The sequence below is a fragment of the Somniosus microcephalus genome, chromosome 5, assembly GCF_052327205.1.
Source record: "Somniosus microcephalus isolate GS21.2 chromosome 5, FLI_Smic_1.0, whole genome shotgun sequence".
Lineage (NCBI taxonomy): Eukaryota > Metazoa > Chordata > Chondrichthyes > Squaliformes > Somniosidae > Somniosus > Somniosus microcephalus.
The window spans coordinates 298,023,298-298,042,896 of NC_140991.1; the positions used below are offsets into that span (position 1 = coordinate 298,023,298).

The 19,599-nt window shown below is 46.1% G+C and overlaps 2 protein-coding genes across 5 annotated transcripts in view; one reads left to right on the plus strand and one right to left on the minus strand.

Moving 5' to 3' along the window:
* LOC147117845 (leukocyte elastase inhibitor-like) overlaps nucleotides 1–14,987 on the minus strand; it is a 40,415-nt gene extending 25,428 nt beyond the window's left edge. The window contains exons 1-2 of one of the 3 annotated variants that reach the window (XM_085989211.1): nucleotides 14,900–14,986; nucleotides 12,940–13,096 (exon numbers count right to left, since the gene is read on the minus strand). In XM_085989211.1, coding sequence (XP_085845337.1) covers nucleotides 12,940–12,972 — 33 coding nt within the window. In that variant the 5' untranslated portion in view covers nucleotides 12,973–13,096; nucleotides 14,900–14,986. Of the gene's footprint in view, nucleotides 1–12,939; nucleotides 13,097–14,755; nucleotides 14,839–14,899 lie in introns of those variants that run through there. The other 2 variants (XM_085989213.1, XM_085989215.1) reach the window with 2 other exon arrangements.
* The window catches only part of bphl (biphenyl hydrolase like), a 45,905-nt gene continuing 40,635 nt past the window's right edge, over nucleotides 14,330–19,599 (plus strand). The window contains exon 1 of one of the 2 annotated variants that reach the window (XM_085989216.1): nucleotides 14,330–14,717. In XM_085989216.1, coding sequence (XP_085845342.1) covers nucleotides 14,599–14,717 — 119 coding nt within the window. In that variant the 5' untranslated portion in view covers nucleotides 14,330–14,598. Of the gene's footprint in view, nucleotides 14,718–14,972; nucleotides 15,064–19,599 lie in introns of those variants that run through there. The other variant, XM_085989217.1, reaches the window with a different exon arrangement.

The window sequence follows — 19,599 nt, forward strand, 5'->3', positions numbered from 1 at the left end:
AACCACTTTTGAAGAGTAAAGCGAGATCTTTTGGAAACATGCAATAATCCAGTAGCAATTAATGCACAAAGTTTGCTGTTCATTTCCAGGGCACACAATTGAAAACTTACCAGATCACAAGGCAAGGACAGAGAATCTCAATGGATATCAGGAACTGAGCTCACTCTCTCATGGGTGAGTTCAAGAAACAAGAGCTGAAACAATCTAAAAGCGGGTAAGAAGGTTAGAAAAGATAAAGCACAATACTTGGGTGCGCTAATAACCTCAGATGGTAGAAGCAATGAAGAGGTTAAACTGAGAAAAGCAATTGCAACAGTGCTGTTTAACACCGAAGTGTTTGTGCGGCCATAATGCTTTGTGCATTGAGTGGTGCTGGAGTTTTGCTAAGTGGGAGAGCTCGGATAAGTGGGAGGTGAGTGTGTTTTTTGCTCTGTTTTGTTCCCCACTCCCAGGCTTGGACAGCACTGCGGAGGCGGCGCAGCGAGACAAGTCAACCAAACAGGCTCCACAGACAGTATTCAAGGAGGAGGTTGGTGATCAGCTGGTTGGTTGGTTTTCTTCCTTCTCTTTTTTATACCTTTAAGTTGGTAAGTCCTTTGAATAGTGGTGTGACATTATCATCTATATCCGGGCAGGGTCTTCATAACTAATAATGGCCCAGAAATTCCAGAACGGGGCTTGCAGCGCGTGCAAGCCCCGTATTTACACTTACCCCGCGCTACTGACGATCAGCTCCAGGGACGCCTGGACTTGGTGAATGAAAAAGAAGAATCCCGGGCAGCGTATGACGTCACGCCGCCCAGGAGTGCAGCCAGCGCGAAGCCAGGAGCGTGCAGTGTAAGTGAGACACGCCCCTTGAGGTCTCAGTTTCACTGGACACGCCCCCAATGTTTCTGTCAAGCTGCTAAGCATTTCTACATGCAAAGCAGCAGTTTAAATAGGTTTTTGGAAGTTTTTTGAAGATTTTGGTAACTTTTATAAACTTTTTAAAAAGTTTACATTATTTTGAGTAATCTGAAGTAGTTTTAAAGAGAATTAAAGCAATTTAAAGACTTTTAAAAGCCCTAAAAGATTTTTTTAAATTCCATTTATTTATTTAGCAATGTCATCGTCATACGTGTCTTCACACTGTTCCCTTTGGGGAACTGTATGAAGTGGTGGAATGATTTATGGCCGTGATTAACACTCATTCCGTGACCGTAACCATCTTTGAACCAGCCATTAGGGCGGTTAGTCCTATGGCGGGAGGGTTTTACGGGCTCCCACAAGCTATAGAAGGAGGGGGGCCACCCACACCCACGGACGCAAATATCCCACTGGATGTCAACCCAGAATTTAGAGCCAGAGCTCCGACTCCACTTGCCGGGACTGTCTGGAGCGGGGTTCAAAACCCTACCCTGATCTGGCCCAGCGGCGGGGATCCTACTGCTATGACAAAGGCCCAATCCGATTAGCAACGTGAAATGGCAGCATAGGGCTCCAGTCACGGGGAGGGAAAAGGCGCAGGAAACGTATGGGTGTCACCTTTTGTGCGGAGTGGGCCTTTTGCGTAGCAGTAAGCATCCCCGCCACTGGGCCAGAAGGAGTAGGGTTTTGAACCCCACTCCAGACAGTCCCGGCAAGTGGAGTCGGAGCTCCAACTTTAAATTCTGGTTGGACATCCAGCGGGATACTTGCGTCCGCGGGTGTTGGTGGCCCCCCCCCTCAGATGGGTTGTGGGAGCCCGTAAAACCCTCCCGCCATAGGACTAACCACCCTAATGGCTGGTTCAAAGATGGTTACGGTCACGGAATGAGCGTTAATCACGGCCATAAATCCTTCCACCACTTCATACAGTTCCCCAAAGGGAACAGTGTGAGGATACGTACGATGATGACCTCTTGCGCAATGCACCTTCTTGGACCCTCAGTCGCAGATGCGAGGGGGCAAGTCGTGCAGTTGTTAAATTTTTCATTTTATTGACATGTAAAATGTTGGCCCAGTAATTCCCTTCCAACTGCGCGAGTACGGTCGGGGTACTTACGCATCTGGCCGGATGAAATGCCGGTTTTCAGCATGCACAGTGCTTTTGTGGAAAACCGGCATTTCCTGTCCTCTGAACGAAGGGGTTCAGAGGCAGAACGCGTGCGACTGCACAGGCAGCACGTGCGCAGTATAATTCGCCGCTTTCATTACTGCTTTCAGTGAGGTCAAGTCCTTACAACTTACACATGAAAAAAGCATGGGTGCAGTTGCTCCAGAGGCTGCGGAGGAAGATATTTCTTATCGTGGAGCTTCTGAAAATATGTATGTCTGTATATATTCCTTTGCGTGTTATGTATATATTCCTTTACTTATGTGTATGAATGTATTATTTAATTATGACTTTCAGAGAAAGTAACTTATTGGAAAATCATAATTAAAAACATACATTCATACACATTAGTAAAGGAATATAAAACATACATATATATACGTAAAGGAATATATGTGGACATACATACGTAACTCATTCTCACATTCCATTCACACAGCCACAATTGCTCCTTCTACCTACCGTTCTGAAAACACTTTTAAAAAAAAACAAAAAAAAAAACATTTTAACTTTAAAACTTACTTAAAATTTCTTAAAATAACTTCCCTCCCTTTCCCAAACAAAAATATTGCATTTCAGAAGCTCCACGATAAAATGTTTCTTCCTCCGCAGCCAATGAACCACTTTACACTTGCTTTTTTCAAGTGTAACTTCTGAGGACTTACCCTCACGGATTTCATGAATGAAATCTACGAAGTTCACTGCGCAAGCGCTGCCTGTGCAGTCGCACGCGCTCGAGGTCTGGAAATGCTGGCGTTCCCCGCATGCGCTGTTCATGCTGAACGCCGGCATTTCCAACGGCCAGATGCGTGAGTACCCCGAGCGCACTCACGCCTTTGGCCGCGAATTTCTGGCCCAATAAGAAATTTAATTATTTATATAGAATGGAGCAGGTGATGTGTTACTGTTGCGAGATGTGGGAGCCGGTGAACCCCATTGAGGCTCACGGTGATTACATCTGCGACAAGTGTTTGCTGCTAGAGGAACTCAAGTTCCATGTTATGGAGCTTGAGACCGAGCTTCAGACACTGCGACACATCAGGGGGGGGGAGAAGTTCCTGGACTCTATGTTTCAGGAGATGGTCACACCTATGAAGTTAATTACTGCAGATGTAGTCCATGGTCAGGGACAGGACGGTGTGACTACGAGTGAGTAAGGTACAGGGATCCAGGATGTAGTGTTGAAGGAGACGCAGCCCTTGTTCTTGTCCAGCAGGATCGAGGTTCTTACTCCCTGTGAGGGCGGGAGCGGGGACTGCAGGGAGGATGAGCAACCTGGCCACAGCACCGTGGTACAGGGGGCCATTCAAGTGGAGGGAGTAAAAAGAAATGTTGTAGTGGTAGGGGATAGTATTATTAGGGGGATAGATAGAGTTCTCTGCAGCCGAGAGCGGGAGTCCCGAAGGCTGTGTTGCCTGCCCGGTGCCAGGGTTAAGGACATCTCTTCTGGGCTGGAAAGAAACTTGGAGTGGGAGGGGGAGGATCCAGTTGTCGTGGTCCATGTTGGTACAAACGACGTAGATAGGACAAGGAAGACGGTTCTGTTAAAGGAGTATGAGCAGCTAGCGGTCAAATTAAAAAACAGAACCTCAAGGGTAATAATCTCTGGGTTATTACCTGAGCCACGAGCGAATATGGCTAGGATAAATAAAATTAAAGAGTTAAATGCGTGGCTCAAAGACTGGTGTGGGCGAAATGGGTTTTGCTTCTTGGGACACTGGCACCAATACTGGGACAGGAGGGAGCTGTTCCGTTGGGATGGACTCCACTTGGCCAGTGCTGGGACTAGAGTCCTGGTGAATCATATAACTAGGGCTGTAGAGAGGGCTTTAAACTAATTAGTGGGGGGGAGGTTTCTAGAGAGCAAATAGTAGAAATGACAACAGAGAAGGTCATAGACTTAGGTAGCAGTGGGGGAATTAAAAAACAGAATGTGTCAGGAAGGGACAGAAGGTATGGAGTAAAAAGTAAAGTACTAAAAAGGGAAAAAACAGGAACTAAGTGTTACAAAACATATTTGAAAGTTCTTTATCTGAATGCACGTAGCATTCGTAACAAAATGAATGAGTTAACGGCACAAATAGCGACATATGGGTATGATCTTGTGGCCATTACAGAAACATGGCTGCAGGGTGACCATGACTGGGAATTAAACATACCAGGTTATTTAACAATCAGGAAGGACAGGCAGGAAGGGAGAGGAGGTGGGGTGGCTATGTTAATAAAGGAAGGAATCACTATAATAGAGAAATGATATTGGGTCAAAGGAGCGGGATAGTGAAACAGTTTGGGTGGAGATAAGGAATAATAAGGGGAAAAAAACACTAGTGGGTGTAGTCTATAGGCCTCCGAACAGTTGCAACTCTGTTGGACGGAGTATTAATCAGGAAATAGTTGAGGCTTGTAATAAGGGAACAGCTATAATTATGGGGGATTTTAATTATCATATTAACTAGACAAATCAAATTGGGCAGAGCAGCCTTGAGGATGAGTTCATTGAGTGTATTAGGGATGGGTTTCTTGAGCAGTATGTAACTGAACCGACCAGAAGGCAAGCAACCTTAGATTTGGTCCTGTGTAATGAGACAGGATTAATTAAAAATGTCCTAGTAAAGGATGCCCTTGGAATGAGTGACCATAACATGGTTGAATTCCATATTCAATTAGAGGGTGAGAAGGTTGGCTCTCAAACAAGCGTGCTGAGCTTGAATAAAGGAGACTATGAAGGTATGAGAGTGGAATTGATTAGAGTGGACTGGGAAAATAGATTAAAGGGTAAGATGGTACATGATCAGTGGTGTACATTTAAGGAGTTATTTTACAACTTCCAAAAAAAATATATTCCACTGAGGAAAAAAGGGTGTAAAAGAAAAGATAGCCATCCGTGGCTAAGTAAAGTAATTAAGGATAGTATCCGACTAAAAACAAGGGCATATAAGGTAGCCAAATCTAGTGGGAGGATGGAAGATTGGGAAGTCTTTAAAAGACAGCAAAAAATAACTAAAAGATTGATTAAGAAAGGGAAGATAGATTATGAAAGTAAATTAGCAAAAAATATAAAAACAAACAGTAAAAGTTTCTATAGTTATATAAAAAGAAAAAGGGTGGCTAAAGTAAATGTTGGTCCCTTAGAGGATGAGACCGGGAAATTAATGGTGGGAAACATGGAGATGGCAAAAACACTGAACAATTATTTTGTATCAGTCTTTACAGTAGAGGACACTAGGAATATCCCAACACTGGACAAACAGGGGGCTCTAGGGGGGGGGAGGAACTAAATACGATTAAAATCACTAAGGAAGTGGCACTTGGTAAAATAATGGGACTCAAGGCGGATAAATCCCCTGGACCTGATGGCTTGCATCCTAGGGTCTTGAGGGAAGTAGCGGTAGGGATTGTGGATGCATTGGTAATAATTTTCCAAAACTCACTGGACTCAGCAAAGGTCCCGGCAGATTGGAAAACTGCTAATGTAACACCCTTATTTAAAAAGGGTAGTAGGTAGAAGGCTGGAAACTATAGACCTGTTAGCCTAACATCTGTGGTTGGTAAAATGTTAGAGTCCATTATTAAGGAGACAGTAACGGAACATTTGGATAAACATAATTTAATAGGACAAACTCAGCATGGTTTCATGAAGGGGAAGTCATGTTTGACAAATTTGCTGGAGTTTTTTGAGGAAGTAACATACAGGGTGGATAAAGGGGAACCAGTGGACGTAGTGTATTTAGACTTCCAAAAGGCATTTGACAAGGTGCCACACAAAAGATTATTGCTCAAGATAAAAAATCACGGGATTGGGGGTAATATTCTGACGTGGGTGGAGGATTGGCTCTCTAACAGAAAGCAGAGAGTTGGGATAAATGGTTCGTTCTCAGATTGGCAACCAGTAACTATTGGTGTTCCGCAGGGGTCAGTGCTGGGTCCCCAACTCTTTACAATCTATATTAACGATTTGGAGGAGGGGACCGAGTGTAACATATCAAAGTTTGCAGATGATACAAAGATGGGACGGAAAGTAGTGAGTGAGGAGGACATAAAAAACCTGCAAAGGGACATAGACAGGCTAAGTAAGTGGGCAGAGATTTGGCAGATGGAATACAATACTGGAAAGTGTGAGGTTATGCACTTTGGCAGGAAAAATCATAGAGCAAGTTATTATCTTAATGGCAAGAAACTGGAAAGTACTGTAGTACAAAGGGATCTGGGGGTCCTGGTGCACGAAACTCAAAAAGTTAGTATGCAGGTGCAGCAAGTGATCAAGAAGGCCAATGGAATGTTGGCTTTTATTGCTAGGGGGATGGAATATAAAAACAGGGAGGTATTGCTGCAGTTGTACAAGGTATTGGTGAGACCGCACCTGGAATACTGCATACAGTTTTGGTGTCCATACTTAAGAAAAGACATACTTGCTCTCGAGTCAGTACAAAGAAGGTTCACTCGGTTAATCCCGGGGATGAGGGGGTGGTCATATGAGGAGAGGTTGAGTAGATTGGGACTCTACTCATTGGAGTTCAGAAGAATGAGAGGCGATCTTATTGAAACATATAAGATTGTGAAGGGGCTTGATAGGGTGGATGCGGTGAGGATGTTCCCAATGAAGGGTGAAACTAGAACTAGGGGGCATAATCTTAGAATAAGGGGCTGCTCTTTCAAAACTGAGATGAGGAGAAACTTCTTCACTCAGAGGGTGGTAGGTTTGTGGAATTTGCTGCCCCAGAAAGCTGTGGAAGCTACATCATTAAATAAATTAAAAACAGAAATAGTTTCCTAGAAGTAAAGGGAATTAAGGGTTACGGGGAGCGGGCAGGAAATTGGACATGAGTCTAGGTTTGGAATGGTCATGGCCCTGTGGGTAGTGGAGTGGGCCCAGGGGCCGTGTAGCCTGGTTCTGCTCCTACTGTGTTCTAATTCTGTTAGATTTCAGGAGATGGTTTTATTCCTGTTCCTGGCTGGGGTGGAGATCGCCTTTACAGAAGGTAAGTACTGTAGAAAATATAGGGACAGAGTGATCTCCTGGAAGAATTTCGATCGCCTAGATGGGTCGGAGAGGAATTTCCCAGATTTTTTTCTCCCAAATTGGCCATTGGGTCTTTATCTGGTTTTTCGCCTCTCCCGGGAGATCACATGGGTTCGGGTGGATGCAGAGTGATAGAAGATTTGAGGTTAGGATCAGATCAGCCATGATCTTATTGAATGGTGGAGCAGGCTCGAGGGGCCGATTGGCCTACTCCTGCTCCTATTTCTTATGTTCTTATGTTCTTATAACTTCCAAGTATAGTGCATAAATGTGTATGTGTGGTTTACACCACTCTATAGATTTGAAAACCAGACCTTGAGCACTTGACAGATAATGGATGGGGGAGGGTGTTTAGATTACAGCACTACACCTTATTCTCAACCTTGTTTTCAAATCCCTCCATGACCTCACCCCTCCACATCTTTGTAATCTCCTCCAGCCCCACAACCCTCCGAGATATCCGTGCTCCTCCAATTCTGGCCTCTTGAGCATCCCCGATTTTAATCGCTCCACCTTTGGCGGCTGTGCCTTCAGCTGCCTAGGCACCAAACAGAGGCTTCCCATTCAAATCAGGCCCTGCTGTTAAAGTTTTCCTGGGTTTCCCTACTGCCTCGGAAACCCCCCCCACCACCCCCATTCCCATTAAAATTCAGCTCAATTTGTCTACAATTGACCTAGAAATGAAACGGGGAAAACCCCAGCGGTGGAGCGCTTTGGGAACCAGAGGTCCAAAGTCACCTCTCTTCTCCTACACATGACACATATACCACATGACAGGTCTCAAATTACTCATATACCGTATCCTAAAATGTTATTTTCTGAAATAAGTCAATCTAATTTACATTGGAATGAATCAACTCTAACTGCTTCCACTATTTCCCCAGGGAGTTTGTTCCATAGGTTTACCACTCGCTCACTGAAATATTGTTTCTGCAGATCAGTTTTGAATTTACCCTTTTAAATGCACACTGGGTCCTCTGGTTCTTTTGTACCGGACAAGGTGAAGTAGTTTGTCACGGTCTGCATTAACCAGTCCCTTTAGAATCCTAAAAACAGCAATCGTATCACCCCTCAACCTTCTCTCTTCCAGTGAGGACATGCCCAATTTACATTATCGCTCCTCATAATCCAATCCCTCCACCCCCTCATAGCTTCTGTATCCTTTCAATAGCTGCAATGTCCTTTTTGTATTGTGATCAGAACTGTACACAGTAGTCCAAGTGTAGTCACAACAATGATTTATGAAGTAGCAGGATTACCTCACTAGTACGATAGCAAAATACTGCAGATGCTGGAAATCCAAAATAACAACAGAAAATGCTGGAAAAACTCAGCAGGCCAGGCAACATCCGTGGAGAGAAATTAGAGTCAACGTTTCGGGTCAAAACCCTTTATCAAGACTAAAGAGGCACAGGGAATGAAATAGATTAAGAGGTCGGGTTGGGAGAGAACAAAAGAGAAGAGACATTAAGAGGTATTCAAAACAAGACGAGATGGTGATAGGACTAGTGGAGACAAAAGACGGCTCTAGATTAGGTGTGAAATGCGCTGGCAGAATGGGAGACAGCTGCCATGTGGGAGAGAGAAAAAAAAAAGAAAATGGGGGGGGGTGGGGGGAGGGAAAAACTCCTCTACATTGGGGAGACCAAACGCAGATTGGGTGACCGCTTTGCGGAACACCTCCGTTCAGTCCGTAAGGGTGACCCCGAGCTTCCGGTCGCCTGTCATTTTAATTCACCGCTCCATTCCCACTCAGACCTCACCGTCCTCGGTCTCTTGCATTGTTCCACGGAAGCTCAACGTAAACTCGAGGAACAGCACCTCATCTTCCGATTAGGCACTTTACAGCCTTCCGGACTCAATATCGAGTTCAACAATTTCAGATCATAACCTCGGCCCCTATTACATTTTTACTTATATTTTTTATCCACCCCTTTGTTTTGGTTTCCCCCCCCCCCCTTTCCTTTTTTTCTCTCTCCCACATGGCAGCTGTCTCCCATTCTGCCAGCACTTTTCACACCTAATCTAGAGCCGTCTTTTGTCTCCACTAGTCCTATCACTATCTCGTCTCGTTTTGAGTACCTCTTAATGTCTCTTCTCTTTTGTTCTCTCCCAGCCTGGCCTCTTAATCTATTTCATTCCCTGTGCCTCTTTAGTCTTGATAAAGGGTTTTGACCCGAAACGTTGACTCTAATTTCTCTCCACGGATGTTGCCTGGCCTGCTGAGTTTTTCCAGCATTTTCTGTTGTTATTTAGGATTACCTCACTATTTGGCTTGTGTAAGCCATTGATCCCAGCTGGTATCACTGGATAGAAACAAAAAGACTTGCATTTATGTAGCACCTTTCACAACCACCGGACATCCCAAAGTGCTTTACAGCCAAAGGAGTACTTTTTGAAGTGTAATGTAGGAAACGCGGCAGCAAATTTGCACACAGCAAGCTCCCACAAACAGCAATGGGATATTGACCAGATAATCTGTTTTTTTTTTTAGTGATGTTGGTTGAGGGATAAATATTGGCCAGGACCGGGGATAATGCCACTGCTCTTCTTCGGAATAGTGCCATGGGATCTTTTACGTCCACCCGAGAGAGCAGACGGGGCCTCGGTTTAATGTCCCATCCGAAAGACAGCACCTCCGACAGTGCAGCACTGCCTCAGCACTGCAGTGGAGTGTCAGCCTGGATTTTTGTGCTCAAGTCTCTGGAGTGGGACTTGAACCCACAACCTTCTGACTCAGAGGCGAGGGTGCTACCCACTGAGCCACAGCTGATAGCAATCAAAAATGGGAACCCTGGAAGATGTTCTTCTCTCCAGACCAGAGAGACAAGGCCACTGTCAACACCCTTACTGATACTCCAGCTGAGTTAAATCCAGAATCTGCCTTGAAATGAGTTGCAGAACACAACAACATCACTTCAGATCGATGAAATATTAAATGCAGCACAAAACTTTTACAGGCTAAAATAACTCAAGTATTTATTTATAGTCGCATGCAACATACCTGGACGACGTTCAGGCTTGGGCTGATAAATGGCAGGTAACATTCGCGCCACAGAAGTGCCAGGCAATGACCATCTCCAACAAGCGAGAGTCTAAACACCTCCCCTTTACATTCAACAGCATTACCATTGCCGAATCCCCCACCATCAATATCCTGGGGGTCACCATTGACCAGAAACTTAACCGGACCAGCCACATAAATACTGTGGCAACAAGAGCAGGTCAGAGGCTAGGTATTCTGCGGCGACTGTCTCACCTCCTGACTCCCCAAAGCCTTTCCAACATCTACAAGGCACAAGTCAAGAGTGTGATGGAATACTCTACACTTGCCTGGATGAGTGCCACTCCAACAACACTCAAGAAGCTCAACACCATCCAGGACAAAGCAGCCCACTTGATTGGCACCCCATCCACCACCTTAAACATTCACTCCCTCCACCACCGGCGTACCGTGGCTACAGTGTGTACCATCTACAAGATGCACTGCAGCAACTCGTCAAGGCTTCTTCAGCAGAACCTCCCAAACCCGCGACCTCTTCCAGCTAGAAGGACAAAGGCAGCAGGCGCATGGGAACACCACCACCTCCAAGTTCCCCTCCAAGTCACACACCATCCTGACTTAGAAGTATATCGCCAATCCTTCATCGTCGCTGGGTCAAAATCCTGGAACTCCCTCCCTAACAGCACTGTGGGAGTACTTCACCACACGGACTGCAGCGGTTCAAGGCGGCGGCTCACCACCACCTTCTCAAGGACAATTAGGGATGGGCAATAAATGCTGGCCTTGCCAGCGACGCCCACATCACATAAACGATTTAAAAAAATAAGCAGTTAAGTCATGCGAGATAATTTCCTGAGTAAATTAGGCTTGCCTCATGAATGGAAGTATTTGCTATGTTTGTGTTAAACCACGGTATATTCCATTTCTTTTCCATTGGGGAAAAATACTTAATGTCCATGTGTGATCCTGTGGAAATAAAGCAGCAAATCTCCAACAGTGTGCACCACAAGTGTTAATTAAATGGTACCGTCCCATCTTATTTAATAATGATGATTGTAACTAGAATAAATCTTGCACCATGCTTAATGCTGGGATAGGTGGTTTTTAAGTTCATTAACTGGCATAATACATTGACTTGGGAGGCTTGTTGGTATTGTGTGGAGGTTTTCCAGACTGAGGTCCAGCTCTCCTGTTCCTGACATAAATATCATAGAAATTTACAGCACAGGAGGAGGCCATTTGGCCCATCTTGTCCGCGCCGGCTGACAAAGAGCTACCCAGCTTAAATATGGAGGCCTGGCTCAAGCACCAGATAATGCGGTAGTGCTGTCACAATCCTGTAAAGGACGGTTCTGTTCACAGGGGAAACAGTCATTTTCTATGCCTCAAAAAATATATTCGGCTTCACCCCAACCACATTTAGGTCATAATGAAATGCTATCTCAAGGAGATAGAAGCGGTCTGAGCTGAGGCCTTATCCGAGGAAGGATGTTCTTGCCATGGAGGGAGTGCAGCGAAGGTTCACCAGACTGATACCTGGGATGGCAGGGATGACGTATGAGGAGAGATTGGGTTGATTAGGCTTATATTCGCTAGAGTTTAGAAGAATGAGAGGGGATCTCATTGAAAGTTATAAAATTCTAACAGGACTAGACAGACTAGATGCAGGAAGGGTGTTCCCGATGGCGGGGGAGTCCAGAACCAGGGGTCACAGTCTAAGGATAAGGGGTAAGCCATTTAGGTCAGAGATGAGGAGGAATTTCTTCACCCAGAGAGTGGTGAACCTGTGGAATTCTCTACCACAGAAGACAGTTGAGGCCAATTCATTAAATATATTCAAGAAGGAGTTAGGTATAGTTCTTAAGGCTAAAGGGATCAAGGGATATGGGGAGAAATCAGGGACAGGGTACTGAGTTTGGATGATCAGCCATGATCTCATTGAATGGTGGAGCAGGCTCGAAGGGCCGAATGGCCTACTCTTGCTCCTATCTTCTATGTTTCTATGAGCTGTGAATCAGTCAACATCCTGATCTTGGCTGGGATCCGCTACAAGAAACCAAAATTGCTGAATAAAATGTCAAATGATTCCAACTGTTCCACTTTCCAGAATGATGCTGCTGTTATGCACCGGGACCATTTAAGATCAGAATCAGCTTTGAAAGCGCCGCCAGTCAGTGGGATGCAGTTATACTGCTGGCTCTATATTAGAGAGCAGCAAACTCCCATGCAGAGTTCTGCCTGCCTGTCTCCAAATGCCATTAGGTCAATTATTAAAATTAAAACAACAACATTACTAATATTAAAGCAAATGTTGAGAGTTCTAAAAGTAACATTTAAAAAATGTAAACCAGTTGCAGTTATGCTGAAGAGAATGGCTGTATTCAAGGCTCAACTGCAGAGTGTTTAACATGGGAAATGTTCGACAACACACGACTGCACAGCCGCAACACACTCCTGCTGGCCAAACAATCGAACGTGTGTTTAGATGACGTAAATAGAGTGGTTTATATGCATGTGTATATTTTAAGTCTGAGATGTTTTTTTAAATCAGTGTGCTGGGCATCAGATATTCCATGATGTCTTTTTAAATGCAATCGGATCTCTTAGGGTGACATTTACAGTAAGTGAGGGGAGATGCTGTTTCAGAAAGGCGGGGAAATTATACCATGAAATGCACAATGGTGGCGTTGTGTGTAAAATAGCATGTCCTTTTAAGGCCACAATGTCTAATGACTGTAAATCGGCGCACCCTGAAGTCAATCTCTACTCCCCCTCCTCTACTCCAACATTAACTTCATCCTCTTCTTTTGTGAAGACAGATGCAAAGTACTCATTCAGTACCTCAGTCGTGCCCTCTAGGAATTTGCAGTCCATTAACTTTCCTTCCCAGCTTTTTTTATAGCAACATCAAGTGGCACCGAGGGTTGCTAACCCTCCAGCATTCTCCTGGAGTCCCCAGGAATTAAGGATTAATCATCTGGACACTGCTACGAGCAACCTGGGGGGGTGAAAAATCATATGGATATTTTAAAAACTGTGTTATTTTTCATTATTTTTTGAACACTTTTTTGTTTTCGAGATGGTAAAAACATAAAATTCTGAGGGGGATTGACAGGGTAGATGCCGAGAGGTTATTTCCCCCGGTTGGAGTGCCTAGAACTAGGGGGGGCATAGTCTCAGGCTAAGGGATCGGCCATTTAAGACTGAGATGAGGAGGAATTTCTTCACTCAGAGGGTTGTGAATCTTTGGAATTCTCTGCCCCAACAGGCTGTGGATGCTGAGGCTGTGTATATTCAAGGCTGAGATCGATAGATTTTTGGACTCTAGGGGAATCAAGGGATATGACGCTCGGGCGGGAAAGTGGAGTTGAGGTTGATGATCAGCCATGATCTTATTGAATGGCGGAGCAGGCTCGAGGGGCCGTATGGCCTATTCCTGCTCCTAATTCTTATGTTATGTTCTTAAAAGGCTGTTTGCCAGGGCAGGGTGGTTGGAGACGGGAGGTCATGGGGTGAAACCGCCAGAACTAGGTCCAACCAACATCGGCAACCCGAGTGGCACCGCCTATTCTTCCCACAACGTTACAGCAAAACGCAACACAGTAAATTCTGTACAGGTTGTTTGTACTTTGAGACTTCCCCCAGGCAGAGCACTGTAACAGAGTAAGCCGCTGTTAATTAGTAACGTCCTGTGAATGATTACAATGGGGCACGGGGTTGCCAAATCTGATTGGATGTATTCCTGGAAGTTTCACCATAAAACTTGCCCCGCCCATTTCCAATTATTTCTATAACCCATAAACAAAAGTGTTCAATAATAAAAGACTTGCATTTATGTAGCGCCTTTCACAACCACCAGACGTCTGAAACGCTTTACAGTCAATGAAGTATTTTTGAAGTGTAGTCACTGTTGTAATGTGGGAAACGCGGCAGCCAATTTGCGCACAGCAAGCTCCCACCAACAGCAATGTGATAATGACCAGATAATCTGTTTTAGCGATGTTGGTTGAGGGATAACTATTGGCCAGAACACCGGGGATAACTCCCCTGCTTTTCTTCGAAATAGTGCCATGGGATCTTTTACGTCCACCTGAGAGGGCAGACGGGGCCTCGGTTTAATGTCTCATCCGAAAGACGGCACCTCCGACGGTGCAGCGCTCCCTCAGCACTGCACTGGGCGTGTCAGCCTAGCTTTATGTGCTCAAGTGACAAATGAAAAAAAACAGAACACATCAGTTATGCAGGGCTGTGGGAGAGGGGGCCAAATCGGGTCGCTCTTTCAAGGAGCTGGCAGGGGAAGGACGGGCCGCCCCTCTGTCCGATAGCAAAATACTGCAGATGCTGGAAATCCGAAATAACAACAGGGCCGCCCCCTGTCCTGTAGGATTCCATAATTGGTTTTAAGGATTTTTCTCCCGGGTTTGCTGGCGGCGGAGATTGTTGGTCACTTCCAGGAGGCTGCACGGGGCAATCCGGGAGGGGTTGGCAACCCTCGCCCAGATGATCCTGGCTGCGGCTGCAAACATGTTGCTGTCTTCTCGCTGCTCCGGCTCGCTGCTCCACAAAGCGCTGCAGCTTACAGCTCTCGGCACAGGCCGCCCGCTCAGCGCTCATTCCTGGTAAATATCAAAGCGTTCACACACACACACACACACACCACAAAAAAAAATCCCACGGTTTCAGCAGCTTGTTCCTCGGGCCCTTTAAGCCGAACGGTAAAAATTTTCGGCTCAGCACCATTGCATTTGCCGGAGAAGGAATAAACGGCACCTTCAGGCGAACTGGGCTGTGGGTGACTTACTGTTTCAAGCTGTCTCGGGTTGCTGAATGACCGCTGCCAATTCTGGTCTCACACCAGGCCTGCAGTGGAAAAAAAATATCGATCTACACGTAGGAAATGACCATTCGGAGGCCTGACTGCCAACATCCCACGAATTGATTGCCAAATATCTCTCGTTTGCTCAGGTTAGTGAAATGGTGCCGAGTAAATCCCCAATGCCACCAGGATATCCATGAGCAGCCCTTTAGAATTAAAGAAAAACCTGTCCAAACTTTTTTTAAAAATTGCTTATGAATAAAAAAATTATAACATAATTTGGAAGTTCTGCCCAATAAAGAAGTCAATATCCAGCGGTGATGACTGATTGTGAAAAGCTTTTGAGCAAATGCCATGTTCTTTTTGCGCGACACCTGTAATGTATATACCTTTTATTAAGGGGGGAACTATCTTTTACAGCTCATGTATACTGCAGTACCGGCAGTGACCACACCTGTATATAGCACTGAGTAGTAATCTGTACAGATCAGTTCCCATGTGAGCCACGTTGAGTAAACACCTGTTGTACCGTTCTCCTGCAGTCTGTGTCTTATACACAGACACAACATTGGCGACAAGGCAAATTCGAACCTACCTGCAACTCTGCATCACCTCCTGGGGATTTGTTCCTGGAGATCAGTGGATTGGAGGTCAAGGCCAGAGGCTCGGGCATCGCCCACGGGCAACCGCCCAGTCATCCAGCAGAGACTCGAGAATTGCGGGGGAGGCTGTCGAGAGCCAGGCTTAGCTTTCCAGTCGAGGTGGTCCAGCGAAATGGGCTGGCAACAGGTAGTGCGCAGACCCTTCCCGGACAGCGGCGGGCTAGAGCCCGACCGAGCGGTACAGCAAAGGGCCGAGCAGCGTCAACGAGGGAGAGAGAGAGAGGGGGCAGAGCGCACAGGGCGCAGCCGGTGTTCAGGGGCTGAGCAGCGTCGAAGAGAAGGAGAGAGAGACGTGCAGAAACCCGCGAGGCGCCGCCATTGCCACGAGGACCGCCGAGAGCAGCGTTGGCAGCAGCGCAGGAGAAGCGCGTGAAACCTACAGGGTGCCGCCATTGCCACGAGAACCGCCGGGAGCGGCGTTGGCAGCAGCGGGGGAGGAAGGAAAGCGTGGGAGACGCCATTTTAAGCCATTGGGAGACGCCATTTTAAACCACACCCAAAATACCAAAGAGTGGCAGTATCACTGCATTTGACAATGAAGTCGAAGATTGGACTACATATGTCGAACGAATAGAGGTATACTGCAAGGCAAATGAGGTGTCAGATGACAAGAAAGCGTCGGTATTGTTAAATTTAATGGGTGCAAAGACGTATGGTTTATTACGAAATCTAGTAACCCCAACGAAGTCAATGGAAAAGAGTTTTGAAGACATAGTAACGATACTACAGGAACATTTAAACCTCACACCGCTGCTGATAGCAGAAAGATTCAAGTTTCACAAACGGAACCAGCATAAGGATGAAAGCAATGCTGATTATTTAACAGACTGCGCAAACTATCGAAACGCTGCCAGTTTGGAGCGGGACTGGCAGATACCTTAAGGGACAAGTTTGTGTGTGGGCTTCAAAGTGAAGGAACCCAGAAACGGCTTTTATCTGAAAAGGACCTTACGCTGGAAAAGGCTTTCAGCATTGCAGTATCATATGAAGCAGCAGCACGGGGTGCTGCAGATACAACAGAGATCGCAAGAATATGGCACAAACGAAATGTCATATGGAACAGAGAAGTGCTATCGCTGCGGCAGAACAACACACGACCAGAATGATTGCTGGTTCAAAGACAAAGTGTGCAGACAGTGGGGTTACATAAGTCCCCAGAGAAGATTGAGGCAGTAGTCAAGGCTCCAGCACCGGAAAATGTGTCACAACTGAGGTCGTTCCTCGGGCTGGTAAACTACTACCATAAGTTCTTGCCAAATTTGTCTACAATACTACACCCACTTAACACCCTACTGCAAACTGGGGTGCCATGGAAGTGGAGTGACGAATGTAGATGAGCTTTCCAGAAGAGCAAAACACTAATCACATCGAAAGAGGTATTGGCCCATTAAAACCCGGCATTACCAATTCGGTTGGCATGTGATGCGTCACCCTACGGCATTGGAGCGGTGCTGTCGCACAAATTCTCGGACGGCTCAGAGAGGCCAATAGCCTTTGTGTCACGATCACTAACCTCAGCCGAGCGTAACTACGCCCAGATTGACAGGGAGGCCCTGTCAATCCTTTTCCAGGGAGTGAAAAAGTTCAATCACTATCTGCACGGGCAGAAATTCACCTTGCTGACTGATCACCAGCCTCTTGTCTCCATTTTTAATCCGAAGAAGGGCATTCCAGTGATGACTGCGCAACGATTACGAAGATGGTCACTTTTTCTAGGGGCGCACCACTGTGAGATTGAATATAAGGGCACGAAACAGCATGGAAATGCTGATGGGCTATCACGCCTGCCACTGCCTACTGCGGAGGAAGCACCAGCAGTGGATCCTGTCGAAATATTCCATTCGACTATAGTTGAATACCTACCGGTAACTAACGCTTATATCGAAAAGGAAACCTGAAATGACCCGACACTGTCTCGGGTATATGATTTGCCGGTGAAGGGATGGCTAGCACATGGCGACTCACTGTTGCCAGCATTCTCGACAAGGAGAGAACAGCTGTCAGTGTGCTGGGGGACCTTGATGTGTGGATCCCGAGTGGTAATTCCACCCAAGTTAAGAGATAGAGTGCTCAATGAGCTTCATGAGGGTCATCTGGGAGGGGTAAAAATGAAAAGCCTTGCCAGGGCTTATGTGTGGTGGCCGGGAATCGATAAACAAATCGAGGACCTGACCAAGAGCTGCTCAGGATGCCAGAAAGTCCAAAATGCACCACCACAGGCCCCTCTACACCCATGGGAGTGGCCCTCATCTCCATGGCAACGGGTGCATATTTAATTTGCTGGTCCATTCATGGACTCAATGTTTTTAATAGCTGTGGATGCGCACTCGAAATGGCCTGAGGTCATCAAAATGTCCTCCACCACCACGGAGAAAACTATTGCAGTCCTATGGACCATTTTTGCCAGGAATGGCTTGCCAGAACAGATTTGCTCCGACAACGGACCACAGTTTGTGTCCGAAGAGTTCCGGAGGTTCTTGAAAAAGAATGGGGTAAGGCATTACACATCCGCCCCGTATCATCCAGCCACAAATGGATTGGCTGAGAGGTTCGTACAAACCTTTAAGAAGGCAATAAAGGCTATGTACAATGACAAAATTCTGCTGCAGCACAAGGTGGACAATTTCCTGTTCGCCTACCGGAATGCGACACATGCAGTCACCAACCAGGCCCCAGCCATGATGTTCTTTAACCGAAGGTTAAGATCTCACCTGGATTTGCTCAGACCAAACGTACGAAGAGATGTTGAGAATAAGCAATTCCAGCACATCCATGAGAAGCCAACAAGAAGCTTCAATGTAGGGCAACCAGTCTTGGCCCGTGACTACCGAACAGAAAAATGGCAGCCAGGAACGATATGCACACGGCAGGGCCCACTAATGTACACAGTGGACGTTGGGGAGCGCGTCGTGAGACGCCATGCTGACCAGATCCTAGAGTCACAGGAACAAGTCAACCCCATGCCTCGCCCATACGTACCTGGTGATGAACCCGACGTACAGGTCGCATCTACCCCAGAAACAGTAGCATCGGAAGCTGATGAACCAACCGACGACAGGGGGCCAGAATCGCCTCCGCACCAAGAGCAAGACACTCGGGAAAGGCGCTATCGAGAAAGGATCAGGAGGCCTCCCCAAAGACTGAATATATAAATAGACTATTTTCAGCTAATGTTGCATGTTAAAAGTGTTAATTGTAATTAGTTTGATATTTAATTGTTAAATGAGTGTTATGGTACTGTTAATCTAAAAGGGGAGGAATTGTAATGTATGTACCTTTAAGGGGGGAACTACTTTTTACAGCTCATGTATACTGCAGTACCGGCAGTGACCACACCTGTATATAGCACTGAGTAGTAATCTGTACAGATCAGTTCCCGTGTGAGCCACGTTGAGTAAACACCTCTTGTACCGTTCTCCTGCAGTCTGTGTCTTATTATACACAGACACAACAACACCCACGTGTTCACGTTTTGGAGTCACCTGGTCGTGCACCAGAGATCATCACATGGACAAGCAGTTGGAGAGGCCCTCTCAACCAACTTAAACATCCTGGATCTGTACCAGCAGATTTTGCCAAGCCCAAGAGCAGACCCACAAGGCGGTCCTGCTCACCCAGGTAACCAAAGATAAACATGGTTGGCATAATGTATAACCAGAGATGGAAGAGATGACATGAACAGTCAAGAGTTTTGGGAAGCGTGTCCACATGGCCATGTTTGCAGATGAAGATCAGCACCGTTCTGGGATGCCTACATCTTATTGCTGCTCAGAATTTGACTCCCACTACAGATTGTTAGAATGAACTCTCTCGGGATTAGAAGATTCCCCAAAGTGTGCATTCAAGATGAGATGTTAAAACGAGGGCACGTCCGCCCTCCTCAGGTGGACGTAAAAGATCCCATGACACTTTATCAAAGAAGAGCAGGAGAGTTCTCCCCGGTGTCCTGGCCAATTTTATTCCCTCAATCAACATCACTGAAATATCTGATCATTATCTCATTGCTGTTTGTGAGAGCTTGCT